The sequence below is a fragment of the Equus caballus genome, chromosome 2, assembly GCF_041296265.1.
Source record: "Equus caballus isolate H_3958 breed thoroughbred chromosome 2, TB-T2T, whole genome shotgun sequence".
Classification (NCBI taxonomy): domain Eukaryota; kingdom Metazoa; phylum Chordata; class Mammalia; order Perissodactyla; family Equidae; genus Equus; species Equus caballus.
In genome coordinates, this window is record NC_091685.1 from 30,262,802 (window position 1) to 30,278,616 (window position 15,815).

The 15,815-nt window shown below is 57.9% G+C and overlaps 1 protein-coding gene across 2 annotated transcripts in view; it reads left to right on the forward strand.

Annotated features, from left to right (window-relative positions):
• Positions 1-15,815, forward strand: part of RUNX3 (RUNX family transcription factor 3) — a 62,796-nt gene that overhangs the window by 20,613 nt on the left and 26,368 nt on the right. For both annotated transcript variants that reach the window (XM_001501145.4, XM_070251233.1), the window contains 2 exons: positions 13,053-13,330; positions 15,167-15,323. In XM_001501145.4, the coding sequence (XP_001501195.3) occupies positions 13,053-13,330; positions 15,167-15,323 (435 nt within the window). The remainder of the gene's footprint in view (positions 1-13,052; positions 13,331-15,166; positions 15,324-15,815) is intronic.

The following is a 15,815-nucleotide window of genomic DNA, read 5'->3' on the forward strand; positions in this document are numbered from 1 at the left end:
GTTTCCTCAGCTGCAAGTCAGGCTACTTAAATTCACTCCCTCTGGTTCTCAGGGCTGTTGTGGGAGAAGCAAAAGAGATAAAGGGGAGAAAAAAGTTTCAGAAACCGTGGACACGCCTGGGGCTGAGGAGGGGGCAGAAAGCAGGTGGGAGAAGCTGGTTCCCACTGTGTGGTGGGCTCTCCCATCAGCTCCCCTCTCCTCTACTTGAGTCCTTCTCAACCTTCAAGTCTCAGCTCAGTTGTCACCTCCTGTCTAAAGTATCAGTGACCACCCCCTCGCCCCACCCACCCACCTGGTCCCTCTCTACCCTCTGCCCCAGTCTGTTTTCTTCAACATCCCAAGTCACTATCAAATATTGGTGTGTTTATTTAGCTGCCTCCTTGTTTATCCTCTGCCTTCCCTCCTGGGATCAAAGCTCCACGGGGCTCCACAGCTGTCTTGTCCATTGCTGTGTCTCCAGCACCTACAATAAGCCCTGGCACATAGTAGGTTATTGAGCACACAGTAGGTGCTCAATCAATGTTTTTTGATTGAATGAAGCTAGTGCCTCCTCCTCTGTCTGTTTCTTATTTCTCCTTTTCCTTTCCATCCCTGCTCTTCCCCTTCAAGTGTAGGGCTCCCTGAGGACAGGACTGGGAACATTCTCCCCTGTGCTCCTGGGATGGGGCCAGGCCTCTGTGAGCTAAGGACCTTCAGATCATTGATCCCACCTGATTTGACTGAGGCTCCAAGATGGGACAAGAGGGCCCAGTCCCCCCTTGGGTGTGAGCACATTCTATGATTCCCTTCCGGAAGCCCGCTCAGGAGCAGTCAGAGACACACAGGTGATAAACATCACATTCTTGCCAGTGACAAACTCAGGCCAACAGCAAATGACAAAGAGTGCCCAGTGTCCGAGCCTGTGGCCTAGACATGCCAGGCGGGGATTTATGAGCTTGCTCTAGCCTCTATTTGGCTCTGCCCACATCCTTAGCACCTCCCCAAGGACCACAGGCCTGGTGGGTGAGGAGGGGACACAGCTCATTGCCTAGGGCTGGTGTCACGCTGGGAGCAGATCTCCCTGGTCGCATCCCCCAACCCAGCCATCCACCCCTGCTGGCCTTGGTCCCTGGGGGTCATCTGTGAACCCCAAGTCACAGCTCTGTTGCTTCCATGATGTTTGTGCTCCCCCTGGGGCAGGGCAGGCAGCACAGGCTGCTAGGTTCAAAGCTCGGCTCTGACATTCACCTGCGGGGTGAGCTGGGGCGAGTTGCTAAACTGTCTGTGCCTCAGTTTTCCTAGGGTTATAATGGGGTTGCTAATAATGGTACCTAACACATTCAGTGGCTGTGAGGGTTAAATGAAATCAGACATGTAAACTGTAGATAGCGTTAGTTACTGTAATTGAGGGACCTGGTCCCTGGAGTGAGGCCCCTGCAGACAGCAGGGCACGATTTCAGCATCAATATTTCTTGGTCCAAATCCCAGCTCTGCCCCTTCCTAGCTGGGTCCAGGAGACTTACCGACGAAGTTCAGCTCCTCGCCTGTAAAGCAGGCCTCAGGACACATGCCTGGAAGGCTACCGGTAAGATTCAAGGAGCTCGGTAGGGAGTGTGCTCAGCAGGGTCTGGGTCCCCAGAAAGGCTCCGTGGGGGCCGGCGGGGGGTTGCCTTGATGAGGATGGCTCCAAGGGCCACCAGATGATTCTGCTGAGAGGGAGCTGACAGACAGAACAACTTGGCTGAAACAATGATTTGGCCAAGAATAAACACTCCCCAACCTTGATGCACCACGGGCAGTTTTGCAACTCTATGCAAATTTAAGCATTTTTGTCCATTCTTTTTTGAGAGGTTTGGGGGATGGGGGGGGCTTTGTCTTTTTTTTTTTTTTAATCTTTTGCTGTTCTTTTAAAATATTTTACTGTAAAATATAGTAACAGAAAGTGTATAAAATATAAATATTGTTTAAATAATAATAATAAAACAGGCATCCATATACCTACCAAGTAGCTTTAAAAAAACCCACTAATTGGACATTAGGGCTCCCTCCAGCATCCCCTCCCCAATCATAGCCTGCCTTCTCCATCTTCTCGCCGTAGCGGGGGGACCCGCTCTCCTCGCCTTTGTATTAACCATCATCTTACTTGTCTGTATGTTTTTTGCTTTCAATGTCATTTCCTATTTATAAGAGGAAACTTTTGGGATAAACTGAAAGGCAGCAATAGGGGATGCGAGCTATTGAAGCAACTGAAGGAGTTTACACAGAGAGAAGAGCATGGAAGATGGTCAATTCTCCCCATTTTACAGATGAGGAAACTGAGGCTTGGGGAGGCCCAAGGTCACACAGCTGGCAGGTGAAGATGCCAGGGTGGGAACTCAGAGCTGGTATGCCCTGAATCGCAGACTGTCAGGTCATAAATGGAGCTTTGGTTTCACTCTCTCATTTGTTTAATAAATGTTTACTGTGAGCCAACCCTAGGTTGGACACCAGTATTTGGTCCAGCCTCCAGCCCCATCGAACACTTGAAGTCCCTCTATAATATCCTGGCCTCAACTTGAACACCTCCCACGACAGAGAGCTCTCTACCTCCAGAGGGAGGTGTCTCATTCCACCTCTAGCTGGCTCTCAACGCTTCTTTTCCCTGTATGGAGTCCAATACCCACCGGCCCTAGTTCCATCCTCAGGATCCACGTGGTCCCCTGCCTCCCAGGAGCTCTTCATAGATCTGAAAGCAGAGCGCTCAGCCCCCAGGACGGCTCTTCTCCAGGACGAAGTCCCCAGTTGCTTTAACAGTGCATCATATGACATGGTTTTCAACACTCTTCCCCATGCTGAGGTCCCTGGGGGTGTCACATAGGCCCTAACAGAGGGGGCTCAGGCTGATTTGCCCTCCAGAGGTCTCAGGGGTTTCTGAGCTCACACTGCACACCAGAAGCCCTTCATGACCCCCTTTGAGCAGCAGTAATTACTCGCATTTTGTAGGTGAGGTGGCTGAAGCTCAGAGAGGCCATATGTCATGCCAGGGCCTCTCAGCCTGATCCCAGGCAACGCTCTGCCCTCTAGCCCAGGCTGCCTGGAGGACCCCACCTGCAGCCCTCCTATTATAGCCACCTTTCTCTGGGCCAGGAGGGCAGGCTCTCCTCACCTCCATGGAACATTTAGGAGGGAGGGAGGTTAAAAGTCAGATGCTGGGGAAAGATCTGGAAGCTCCAGGCTGGCAAATCACCTAGAAAGTCAATGCCTCTGAATTCAGGAGATGCAGAAACTCCACAGCCAGCATTCAGCTCCTCCCAGAGCTGACCTGGAGAACAAATCTGAAACCCTGAGCCCGGATCCACACCTGCCTTGACATTTGCGTGTAGATCTGTCCACAGAATGGTCTGTGTCGACACAACCTTGATGTATGCCTTTGCCTGTGTGTGTGTCTATGCAACCCTGTATGGAGGCCTATCTGTGTCTACACTAATGGGTCTGTGCATATGGATGCGGATAGATGTGTCTCTTTATGAGAGTATCTTTGCACACACGTACACTTAACTGTTTACACGTGTGGCTGCACCATAACAGTGTTGGCCTCCGTGAGGGCGTGTCCACATAGATGTGTGTGGGCTGCCAGTGAGTGTGTGAGTGTGCCCATGAGGAGAGGGGGACGTGTGTGTATGTGTGCTCATGAGCATGTGCATTGTATGTGAGCATTCAATGCACACACCCTGTGTGCCTGGGGTCCAGCAGAGTCTTTCCTATCCTGGCTTCTCAGCATTCTATGCCTCACCTGGCCCTCAGGTCCTGAGTCTGACCCTTCCTCCTCATTTTCTAGCCATTTACAACCCCTGGAAAAGGGGCCTTTGTTATAGAAACAATGACACAAACTAAATGTGCATGAGGGAAAGAAGACGTTGACATTGCTGAGCACATGTTTTTCTAAAGAAGGTCTTTAGTTCTCACTGAGGACCCTTAGCTGTGGCTTCCAGACCTGGGCACTGAGGGTGCCCAACAGATCAAGGTGGGCTGAGGAATAGGGGGGAGGCCAAGACCAAGGCTGGGCCCTCCCAGGGCTCATGCAGAGAGAGCTGGGCTGGCAGGCAGGAGCCTCAGAGTCGGGTCCAGCTGGCAGTGAGCATCCTGTGTGACCTTGAGCAAGTCCCTGACCTTTCCTGGGCCTCAGTTTCCCCAGACTTGTCATAGATTAACATGGAATTCTAGAACACTGAAGCTGGACAGTCCCCCTGGGGATCAAGTGTGGTCCAATGCACTTATCACCCTGATGAGTTATCTGAGGCCCAGAGAGAGAAGGGACTTGCCAGGATCACCCAGCAAGGAATAAGGGGATTGCTCCCCTGGAGCCAGTAGCCAGGTCCATGAGCCTCAGGCCCAGCCCAGGTGACAGGTCATGACCATCTTCAGGCTCTGTTCAGCCACAACTTTCTAGGATTCATCTAGGATTGGGACTCTTTTGAGTTTATCAAGGTACAGGTGCAACTGCTTCCCCAGCCAATGAGGGTGACAGAGGAAACCGGGGCACGAGAGAGTGTAGGGAGTCACAAAGAAGGACTTCCAAATGTTTAGGACAGAGAGCTTGGGGGGCAGGACTCCCATTACATCCCACCCCAGACTCAAGACAGAGACCCACACAGAGAGATCTAATAAATTTACAACTATACAAATTTACAAACAGCTATAAAACTGGGACCCCACCCCCACCCCCTAGCCAGGGATCCAGGCCCAGGCCCACAGTTGCAGCCCCCGGCACTGACTGTCTATGATCCTGAGCACCTTCACTCCTCTGGCTTCAGTTCTCCCATCTGTGATTCAGGAATAAAAAAGCCCCACCGCAGGCAACACTACCCCATGGGGCACAGCAAGGATGAAATCCTGCAGAATGCGGAGTGGTAAGACACCTGCTTTGCCATCAGAGGGACCTGACTCCAGATCTAGGCTTCCTTGCCACATGGAAGCCTCTCAGCCTCAGTTTCCACATCTGCTCAATTCACAAGGTCATTTTGAAGTTCATCTCAGATAATGTAAGCAAAGCAGGTGCTCAGAAGACATTACCGCCCAGGCCTGGGCACGTGGTAGAGGCCTGCAGACATGTGGCAATTGGCTGCTGGGGTGACCGTGGGCAGGACTGATTACATAATTTGGGGAGGCTGGTGCACAATGAAAATGCAGGCCCCTTGTTCAATAAGCACTGAAAATTTCAAGGAAGTGACAGCAGAGCCTAAACCCAGTGCAGGACCCTCCTGAGAGCAGGGCCCTTTGCGGCTGCACGGGGCACGGCCCAGGAAGCTGGCTCCGCTTATGGGACATCTGGGCGCCTCAAATCCAGTTCAGGTGACAGGGCTGAGGCCCTTCTGCTGTGGCTTCCACCCCTGTGCCGAGAGCTCTGCCTCTCCCCGGGGCTGCAGCTGGGATCGTGACCGCTGGCCCTGCCACTCTCGGTGGCCATCGAGGCAGCATAAAAGAACGACTGTTCTCCTCCTCGTTATGCCCCGTTTTTATCTCATGCCATGCATACAGCACATAGCTGATTTCTTTCCGCAAAGGGCTGCGCTTTTTTTCTTTTCCAAGGGCGACGCTGGAAAGCCATGTGGCTTTTATTGCTGGCAGGAATGTCTGAGGCGTTCCTTCATGCCCACATGAAACGGAGCCGTAATCTTCATCTGTGCAAGGCCAAAGCCCCCGGTCTCCTCCAAGCCATCGGCCTCTGAGATTAATTAAGGCTTCACAAGGGCTGACAGTCATTAGGACCTTTTTGGGGAGGTGGAAAATCCCTAATGGGACCGGCTGGGCCCAGGAGCCCCTGGGTGGGCGGTGGGGCAAGGAAGGCCTGCAGCAAATTGGAAGACACCCTGGACCAGAGTCAGTGGGAGGTGGCAGGAGGGGATTCCAGACTCTGCCCCTGGCCTAGGCTGTGATCTCGAGGGAGACCCTTCTCTTCCCTGGGCCTTGGTGCCGCCATCTGATAAATGGGAGGTTTGGATGCGATATCTCAGAGGCTTGCTGAGTCTGACATTATAAAATTCTGCATCCTGCCTACAGTTCTCACGCCAGAATTCTAATTCTATTCCATGACTGTAACTTCAAGCATCTGATTCTGGTCCATGAGAACAGAGCGTGGTGGTCAGGAACGTGGCTTCTGGGGCCAGGCAGCCTGGTTGGAATCCCAGCTCCACAGATTCCCAGCTGTGTGACCTTGGGCAAGTTGCTCAACCTCTCTGTCTTCAGTTTTCTCACCTGTAAAATGCGGGTGATAACTGTACCTCCGTCGTAAGAGTACTGTGAGGCATAGATTCGTATAAAGTGTGGTATGAGGCCTGGCATGCTGGAAGAGCTTAAGTGTTGTCAGCAACGATTAGTCAAGCTCAGGATTCTAATCCCATGGTTCCGATCCTATTCCAAATATTGGTTTCTGACTGGCTCCTGTTCTTGCCACCTGGTTAAGGTTTGGAGGCATTTTGAACATGGAAATCCTCTGCCTTTCCTCCACTATAGGGGATGTGAAAGGTGACAGCCACTCAGAGGAGCCCTTTCTCTCCCCGGAGCTGAAGCACCATCCTGGAGCTGGGGAAACAGCGTGCCCTTCCCAGAAGCCCTCCTGGGCCCTAAGCTACCCAGGTCCCTCTCACCCCTCCCCCAACCCCCCCTCCCCAGTGGAAGAGTCCTCTGATGTGATGGCTTTGCCAGCAGGCAGCTCTGCACCGTCCGTCCCCGTCCGTCCCCGTCCCCCCCCCCCCCCCCCCCCCCCCCCCCCCCGCTGTGGACAGAGTCTAAGGCACTGCGACAGCCAGCAGAGCAAAGAGGGAGCCTAGACCCCAGAGCCATGTTGAAGGAAGGGCCCTCAGGTCTGAGGCATTGAACGAGGAAGATTTTTATTCCCGGAGCCTCAATTTCCACATCTGTAAAGTGGGGAGAACAAACTTTCTACCCTGCAGAAGCACCATGAGGTTGGTGATAACTGGGGTAAAACTCCCAGCACAGAGGAGGAGTCCAACAAATTAGGACGATTATTAGTCATAGACCAAAGGGCTCTGCCAGACCATTTCCCGTTTCATAGTCGGCAGAAGTGAGGAGCAGGGAGGGCGGCAGGAAGACCAGACCCGGTGCTGGGAGCCGGAACCAGAACCCACTCCCCTGGCTCCTGAGGGGCCTGCCTCCTCTCCCCTGCGCCAGGCTGCCTGAGCCCACCTCACTCCCTTCCTCCCCTCCCTCTCCTTCCATGAGTTGGCAGCTGCTCACGGTGACCTACCGCAGGGTGGAGCAGGAGCGGGTGTTCCGCGGCTGCAGGGACACGATGGAGCCTGGTGCCACCTGAGGAGGCGGCCAAGGGCCCGAGGTCACAGTGAAACTCATCAGGGGTCCAGCGGGGAGCCGGCCCTGCGCCTAGAGGGACCGCAGAAGTGCACTCCCATCGATCCGATGGGGACGCTGAGGCCCTGAGGGAGTCTCCGGCTGACTCTGGCTTTTCCCCTGAGAGATGGGTGAGGCGAGGCTCAGGGCTGGCCCCGGGCTGTATCCGCGCTCAGCCGGCCCGGGCTCCACATTCGGGCTCCAGCCACCGGCCTGGGCCGTGCCACGCTGCCCCCTGCACTTGCCAGAGCTCAGATCGAGTCTTGCTTCTTCCTTGGTGACTCAGGTCACGTCTCGCCCCCTTTCTGAGCCTCAGTGCTCCCATCTGAAAGTTGGGGGCTATAGCTGAGTCCACCTCCTCGCGGGCGGGTTCTGGGGCCGAAGGAAAGAGCAGAGTGGGTGGGCCTCAGCAGCTGACCCGGTAGCCCGTTCCTGTCCCCCAACCCCGGTTTGAAGGATGTGCTGATTTTCAAGTCCATGGCTGTTTAGCAGGTTTCATTGCCTCTGGCTCCGCCACCATCGTAATAGCTAAGGTTCGTTCAGCACTTTTAATATCTATATACCCGGCTCTTCCCATGACTTTATTCAACCAATGAGGGGGTGGGGTAAGGGACATGTGCGCAATCAGGAGGTGCCTCCGTTCCCCAAATTTGGAGTCAGACCGGGCTTGTAAGCCGCCTCTGGTCCTCCCTAGCCCAGAAAACGTTGAATAAGTTACTCTTCGTTTAAATGCACATAACACCTACCACGTACAATTGCTGTGAGGATGGAATGATGCACTCAAAGCCAAAACTTGGTGCCTGGACACCGACGCCTCAGGGAACTGGCTGTGACTGTTCTCCCATTTTACTGCCCAGGGGACCAAGGCTCAGGGAGGGCGAAAGTTACACAGCCAGTCAAGGGCAGAGCCAGTAGCTGGGTCCCGACCACAGCACTCTCCCAGCTCCCCCTCCCTCCCCTCCGAGTCTGGCTCTTCCCCCCACCCCCCAAAAAAACCGTCTGTAATTTGATAAGCGCACTTGTCCTGCACCTTCAGGAGCCTTCCAGAGAGGCTGCCCTGAGGGACGGCCCCAGAGCTGGACTCTCAGGTGTGAGGGCCCCCAACCCTGTAGGCAGCAATCCCTCGACCATATTGCTGTTTTTCATGACCCTTTCTCACTAATTGTATATATTTTTAGTGCAATATATAATACATATTATTTATAATTATATATGTATAAATATATGTATCTGAAATCGGGGCACAGGCAAGTTCTAGTTTAATTAGCAGGATTTCCCTTCTTTTTCTTTCACATGGAACAATTGATGGCATTTTAGTTACGGTGAAACACAATGCCCCTCCCCTCCTAGATGGCGTCTTTAACGCTCCGGATTGTGAAATAGAGCCATTAGAATGACTTCCATTACCAGAAGAGGAAACCGAGGCTAGGCCAGGGGGTTCACCAGGGGTCCCTCCAGAGGCGAGTGTGGAGACCCGATGGGGAGAAATCACTAGCTTCTAGAAGATAGTCCTCTGTGCTAGTCATGGGACTGGGGCTCCCGTGAGACTCAGGATAAAGGGTACAGATGCCTCCTGGGGAGCGGGGAAGGGGGAAGGTGGCCAACAGTGTCGCTGAGGCCTGTTCCTATTTAGGAAAGTGTCTGCCTGTGGGGGTAAGGGGTGGGGGCCAGCGGGTTTCCAGGGCGAGGGTCTGAGAGCCTAGCGGAAGGCGAGTCCTCGAGATCCAGGCTCGGAAGTCCCTGTGATGCTAAAAAGCCCTCCCATGAGGCAGGTCACAGACAGTCCTGACCTCCCCCAGGCAGACCCAGGCGAACCAAGGGAGACAGGACGGCCACGGACTAGGCTCTGAGTCCTGCAAGCTTTGAACATGCGAACTGGATATTTCACAAATGGCAAGTGTGAGGCTCAGCGAGGGGAAGAGACTCGCCAAAGGGTCCGGGACAAGGCGTGATCAGGCCTTATTTTTCAGTCTAACAACAGTGACAGCTCGCATGGATGGAGCACCCCCTACGTGCCAGGCCTGTGCTAAGCACTCTATACGTGAGCCCATGTGGAGGCCACCATCGTTACCCCCCTTTACAGGTGAAACAGATGAGGCTCAGAAGTTTCGAGCAATTACCCCTAGATCACCGTGACTGGTGGAACAAGACAGAACTCAGGCAGTGGGACTGCGGACCCCAGCTCCTTCCACAACCAGTGGGCCTCTTAGAACGTTTCCAGAGCACAGAGATCCACTGTCTGGCCCCCGGGGGCATCCTCACCCCTCCCCAGGCACCAGGACTCTCGAGGAATCAGACCTGCCCTTGGAAGCTCTCTGGCTGGTGGGGAGCCACGTGCAGGGACCTCACTACCAGGAATGCAGTCAGAGCGCACTCCTAGACACCCTCAGGTGGCAGGAGGAGGGCGCCCCAACACTGGGTCATTCTGACCCCATGGATCCCCTCCCAGGGTGAAGGATGCTGGCGGGAGTGGCCCCCAGAACCCAGGCTCTTCGGGCTCCAGGTTGAGTCTCGGTTTACCCAGCTCTGGGCCAAGATGGGGCCCCACCTCCAGCCCTCCTCGCCCTGCTGCCGACAACTCGGGTGCTCTTAGGTGGAGTTGTTAGAGAGAAAGTGGGCTGTTTGTTCATCTGTCCAGTGGGAGAAGGAGAGGAGATGGCTGTCCACACAGGATGGGGAAGGAGAGAATATCCGCGTGTCCCAGGTAGGGGAGTGGGAGCTGTCCAACTGTCTTTCGAAACGGTCGGGGGGAAAAAAATGACCCTAGGTCTGTCGCTCTGAGATCGGGAGGAAGTAGGTTGGCCATAGGTCGAAATTGGGAACGAGCTGGTCTGTTCTTCTGTGTCCTCCCTGCCCTCGGCCCCCCCAGAAGGGGACGGGAAAGGACTGTGCATTTCTAGAAGGGAGAACGTTCCGCGGGTCGGAGGGCGCAGAGACCCTCGGGTGTCAGAGATGCGAAGGCAGAAAGCGTCCATGGGAAGGGCAGCCTTCTGTCCGACACAAAGCCACTGGTTTGTCCGAGACGCGGCCGCACAGACGGTGAGGAATCGGACGGCACGTCTGTCCAGGAGCGGCAGCGCACAGGAGGCGGCCCGCCGCGCCTGGACGTGGGGACAGACCGCAGCTGGCGCACATCTGTGCGCGTGGCCTGGCCGCGCAGCTCCGGGGCTAGCAGCGTGCCGGCGCCTACTAGCGGTAGCTCCTGGAACTGCTCCCACCCTAGAGGCTTCGGAGACCTGTGGCTGGGGACTCGAGCGCCAACAACTCGGGTCCCCTGGTATCGGCGCCCACCGGCAGCGAGCGCCCTCCCGAGGGCTGGAGCCGCGCCCGGTCCTGTGCCAGGGCGCCGAGACCCACAGGAGCCCCATTCTCAGGAAACTCATTTGTAAACCCGCCGTAGGAAGAGAGGGAGAAATCAGGCGGAGGGGCAATTAAGGGCATGGGTGCAAACCGAAACCACTAGGCGAATCGAATTTACAAATCTCAGACGCAGCGGGCGCTGGCCCCACAGCTGCCCCAGGGCAGCACGCGTCGCCCGCCTTCCCTGGCCCCAAGGTCCTACCTGGCCACGACGCGGCGGGCCTCTCTCGGAGGGAAGCTCCCAGAGGTAGGACGCGCCAAGGCCCCGGTCCCTCGCTTCTTCTGGTTCTGCTGCTAGTGCCAGCGCTCCCTAGAGCGCGCGGGCCTTGGCCCCGGTGGTCTGCCACTCTGAGGAGCAGGCTCTATCAAACGGTCCAGTAAGGGACCCTCACCGTCCCCGCTCTCGAAATGACCTGAGGGGCTGCTGTGAGGCTCTGAGAGGGGTAGGGACCAGCTCTCCAGGTAGTCGAAGTCGGGCCGGAGCCCGTCGGCCCTGGAGCGCACGAGGGACTTGATTTCGTTTGGCGACGATGAGATGGCGCGCACTGGGCGGGGGCCAGATCCAGGGCAGGATCTCATGGCCACCATCGGATCCTACGCTTCTTTGCTCCCGAGGCTTGGAATTCGTCGTTTTGCACCTGTCGAGCGCCGGCAAAAACGAAAATCCAGCCCAGACTCCAAAACGGCGGGGAGATTCGGCACGCGTTCGTTCCCCAGACTCCAGGGAGGTCAGCTGGGGCGACAACCCAGCGTGAACGGGGGCTGGATCTTTCCAGTTGCCCTTCCCAGCCTGCTCGGCTGGCCTAGGGGCGGGAGAGGAAGGGATTGTTGCTGTGGAGCCCTGGGAGAGGTTGGGCCGCGCGGCTGAGAGTGGCAGCGAGGACCCAGGGCCAGCGAGAAGGCATTACCTCCGCAAAGCTGTCTGTGACCCGCGGCGCGGCCGGAGCACACCGCCCGGGGAAGACAGAAGTGGGTTTGGACCCGTGCGGGACAGTTTGCATCCACGTGGTGGAAGAAAATTCCCTTTTTTGGAAGCCGGGGCCCTTAGCTTTGCGGCCATTCCCGCGTTCTCCGCACAGTTTTCTTCTCGCCACGGACTCGCGTCCTCTTCCACGATGCAGAATCGTGGTTACATGCGCGGGGGGGAAAATCAGGGAAAAACACTAGAGTTTTTCAGGCCCCAACGTGTTTTTCAAACAGCCACAGGCCGCCACAACGAAGAACAACAGCCCTGCGCGATCCTGAAAGTTGTCTTGAGGGCCGAGCGGAGAGGAGCGGGTTTAGTCGCCCCCAAGCCGGATGCAGGCCCAGAGGGGACACCCTTCTCTCTGTCCTCGGGTTGTCACCGGGGCCGCCGAGGCCGCACGGGGCTGGGAGCTGCAGAGGCCGCTGGTGCGCGCAACTCGTGTGCGATGGAGCCTCTGGGGTCAAAATAATTTGCAGGGCGGAGGAAGGGGAGTAATGAGAAGTCTCTTTGGGGCAGCTCCCGGGTTGATGTCACCGGCCCTGGAGCCCCGTGGCCCCAGCTGAGTGTGCAGGCAACACAGGCCGAGAGCAGCAGGAGCTGGGGAGGCCCAGGCGCGGGCAGCGGGGAAGGACGCGAGGAGGGGAGCGGCGGGCCCCGCGTCAGGGACGCGCGGCCCCGAGACAGCGGCACAGGAGCCTCTGCAGGGTCTGGACGTTTTAAACAAATGCTTCGCGTCGGGCCCGGATCCCCTGAACTCCCGGGGAGCCCGGAGCTGCCGCGCGGGCTCCCGACCCCAGGCGGCCGCGGGGCGGAGCCTTCCGCCCCTCCCCGTTGGGCGCCCTTTGGCGGCCCCCGGTCCGCCCCCGGCGGCGGTACCGAGGTGCCCGCGATGGGGGCTCCGATTGGCTGCGCCACGCGTCGCTCGGGCCGGCCCCGCCCTCGCGGCCCCGGGGTACTAACCCCGCGCGGGCGGCGGCGGCGCAGCCACTTGATTCTCGAGGATTTGTGTCGGGGCTGCGGCCGCGGAGTCGGCGGGGCGGCCGCGAGCGGGCGGCGGGACCGGGAGGAGGCGGCGGCACAGCCCACGCGGGCCCCGCCGCGGCCGAGGCAGCCGGGACCGGCGCGAGGGGGCCGCACGCGGGCCGCGCGCCCAGGATGCGGGAGTAGCCAGCGGCGGCGCGCGGCCGTCGGGGCGGCGAGGCCTCGCTGCGGGCGGGCCCCGGCGGGCGGGCCCAGGCGCCGCCCCCTGCGCCCTGCGGCCCGGGCCCGGCCGCTTCTGCTTTCCCGCTTCTCGCGGCAGCGGCGGCCGAGCAGGCACCCGCGCCGGCCGCCCCCGGGGGAGCCGCGCCGCCGCCGCCGCCCGGCGCGCTGACGGCCGCTGGTATGCGTATTCCTGTAGACCCGAGCACCAGCCGCCGCTTCACACCTCCCTCCACGGCCTTCCCCTGCGGCGGCGGCGGCGGCGGCGGCGGCGGCAAGATGGGCGAGAACAGCGGCGCGCTGGGCGCGCAGGCGGCCGTGGGCCCCGGCGGGCGCGCCCGGCCCGAAGTGCGCACGATGGTGGACGTTCTGGCGGACCACGCGGGCGAGCTCGTGCGCACCGACAGCCCCAACTTCCTCTGCTCCGTGCTGCCCTCGCACTGGCGCTGCAACAAGACGCTGCCCGTCGCCTTCAAGGTGAGTGCGGGGCCCGGGCGGGAGGACGCCGGCAGAAGCCAGGGCCCCGGGAAGGAAGGGAGGGGACGTGGCCCGCGACCTCGCGGCGAGAGCGGGGCGACTGGGCCCCGGGCGCCTTCGGTCTCGCCGCGCGCTCCGCCCGGGGACTTCGGCGTTCCCTCTCGGATGCAGCGGGCGGGGATGACTTTTAGCGGGTTTGCCTCCTCCGCCTTCGGGGAGCCCTGCGGAGAGCCGTTCATGCGGAAACGCGCGGATGGCTCTTCGCTCCCCCGCGACCCCGATCCCTCGGACACAGCCCTGCGGGCGGCGGGCGAGAGGAGCCCCCGGACCAGGGCGAGGACCCCGGAGGTGGGGTGCGGAGGGTGGATAGGGCCTAGCCTCCGCTGCCAGCACCCCTCCTGCAGCGCTTCAGAAGCACTTCCTGCTCGCACCCTCAGCCTCTGGCTTCTGAAATTTTATACCGGGCGACTCTAGGCCGGGATTGGGGACCCTCATCCCTAAACGGCTGCAGCCGGGATCCCGAACGTCAGGCAGAGATTGGGGGCGCCTCCACCCCCGGCAGCCCCCAGTCATTCAGAGGATCTTTTTCTCTTTGCCAGGGAGTAGGCGACTGTTTCATTTTCATTTTTTTTTAAGGGGGCAGCGAGATGAAACGAAAACGCCTTGGTTTTCCCCTAAACCTCACAGCTGCCGTGAGAAAGGGCAGGGCAGGAAGGGCCAGCAGCGGCTGGGGGTGGAGGTGCCCGAGGTGGCTGGAAACAGCGGCTCCTGGCAGCTGAGGCCGTCCTTGCTCCCATTAAGACGACTCCAAATTGGAAAAAAGGATGAGTGGCTCTTTGAGGTCTCCCGGGTGACATCTTAAAATACCAGTGGGGAAAATCTCCCGGGGAGGAGGGGGAGGGGGAGGCCCGTGTGACTTTAATCCTCAGATCGGAGGTTTTACTGTCACTTGGAGCTTAAAAGGAATCTTTGAAATTAAAAGAAGACAGGATGTTGACAGGAAATCTGGCCTTTTTAATCAGACCCCAAACATTTTCTCCTTGAAATTTTTACCATCTGGATCCCTGGTCCCTGCACGCGGTGGCCACGTTTAAATGGCTGTGACTGCGTTTGCAGTCTGATTCCTTTTCAAAAGGCATCTGCCTCTCCAGGGTCCTTGGGGTGGAAGGGTGGGGTAGACTGTATTGGGGGAGCATCTCCACTCCCATCCTGCAATTCCCAGCAGGTGCGTTCTCCTCCATCAAAAGCCCCTCTCTCACTTTAAAGGGGTTTTCTGGAAACACCAGCTTGTTTTGCATTTTGCATTTTCCCTGCACAACGAATTCAGGCTTTGCAGAGGCCCGTAGACTGGGCCTGGGCCCCGTTTCAGGGCCAAATTTCATACCCCAAACGGCTCTTGCATTAATTGAGTGTGGGGAGCCCTGCCGTTCTTATTGTTGTTGATATTATTTTTACTTAGAGACTTGGTTGCTAGGAGCATGTTGATTCCTCTTTCGATCAAGCCGAAGGGAAGAGGGAACCTGCCCCCCGCACGGTAGTGACCGGGTTCATTCACAGCTCTCGAGCTTAGATTTAATTTAATTGAAAGGATAATTTCTCGGGACGTGGCTTAACCATTTCATCTAGCATTTGGGTATGGAAGGTAGAGATTTCGTCATCTTGTTTTTGTTTTATTTGGGAGGAAGATCTGTATGGTTTTTAAGCCTCTGTCTACCCCGAATTTGAGAAATCCGCAGTGCGCCTGGGACTGGGGGGAGCTGCCTGGCCCAGCCCCTCCCCTCCTCCCCCTCCCCTCCCACTACCTTCCTAAGCTGTCTCCTGCCCCCATGCCCTCAGGTGGTGGCGCTGGGGGACGTGCCAGATGGAACGGTGGTGACCGTGATGGCGGGCAACGACGAGAACTACTCTGCTGAGCTGCGCAATGCCTCGGCCGTCATGAAGAACCAGGTGGCCAGGTTCAACGACCTGCGCTTTGTGGGCCGCAGTGGGCGAGGTGAGCGGAAGGGAGACCTCGCCAGCCCACGCCGGCAGTGGCAGAGGTGGGGGAGCTGAGAGCAAAGCCTTGGGGTCCCGATGGGGGCCCCAGAAACAGGTCTCTCCAGGCCCAGCTCTGCCTAGAACAGTGGTTTGGAACCCTTTAGGGTGTTGCGGACCCGTTTGAGGGTCCCTTGAGGGTCTCGCCAGAAAAAGAGAATTTTCTCCCACTGGAGCCTTCCGTGGCTCCCCTCTTTCCCCGTGAAGTCTCCAGTCTCATAAGAGACGCTGAGAGAAGATCGTGGATTAACACATTCAAAAGGGGCCTTCTAGGTCTTTTTCGATAGATGAGCTTAGAGGCTGGGTTAGACAAATCCTCCGTCTTTGGGGCCCAAGCACCCCAGCCGCTCTCCCCACTGGGGCGGAATCTGCCCCCCCCCACCCCCAGCCTTCGAGGCTGCCTCTCCCCAGCTGTGGTCTCCTAAAGCCACAGTTTCCCCAGGCCTTTGAG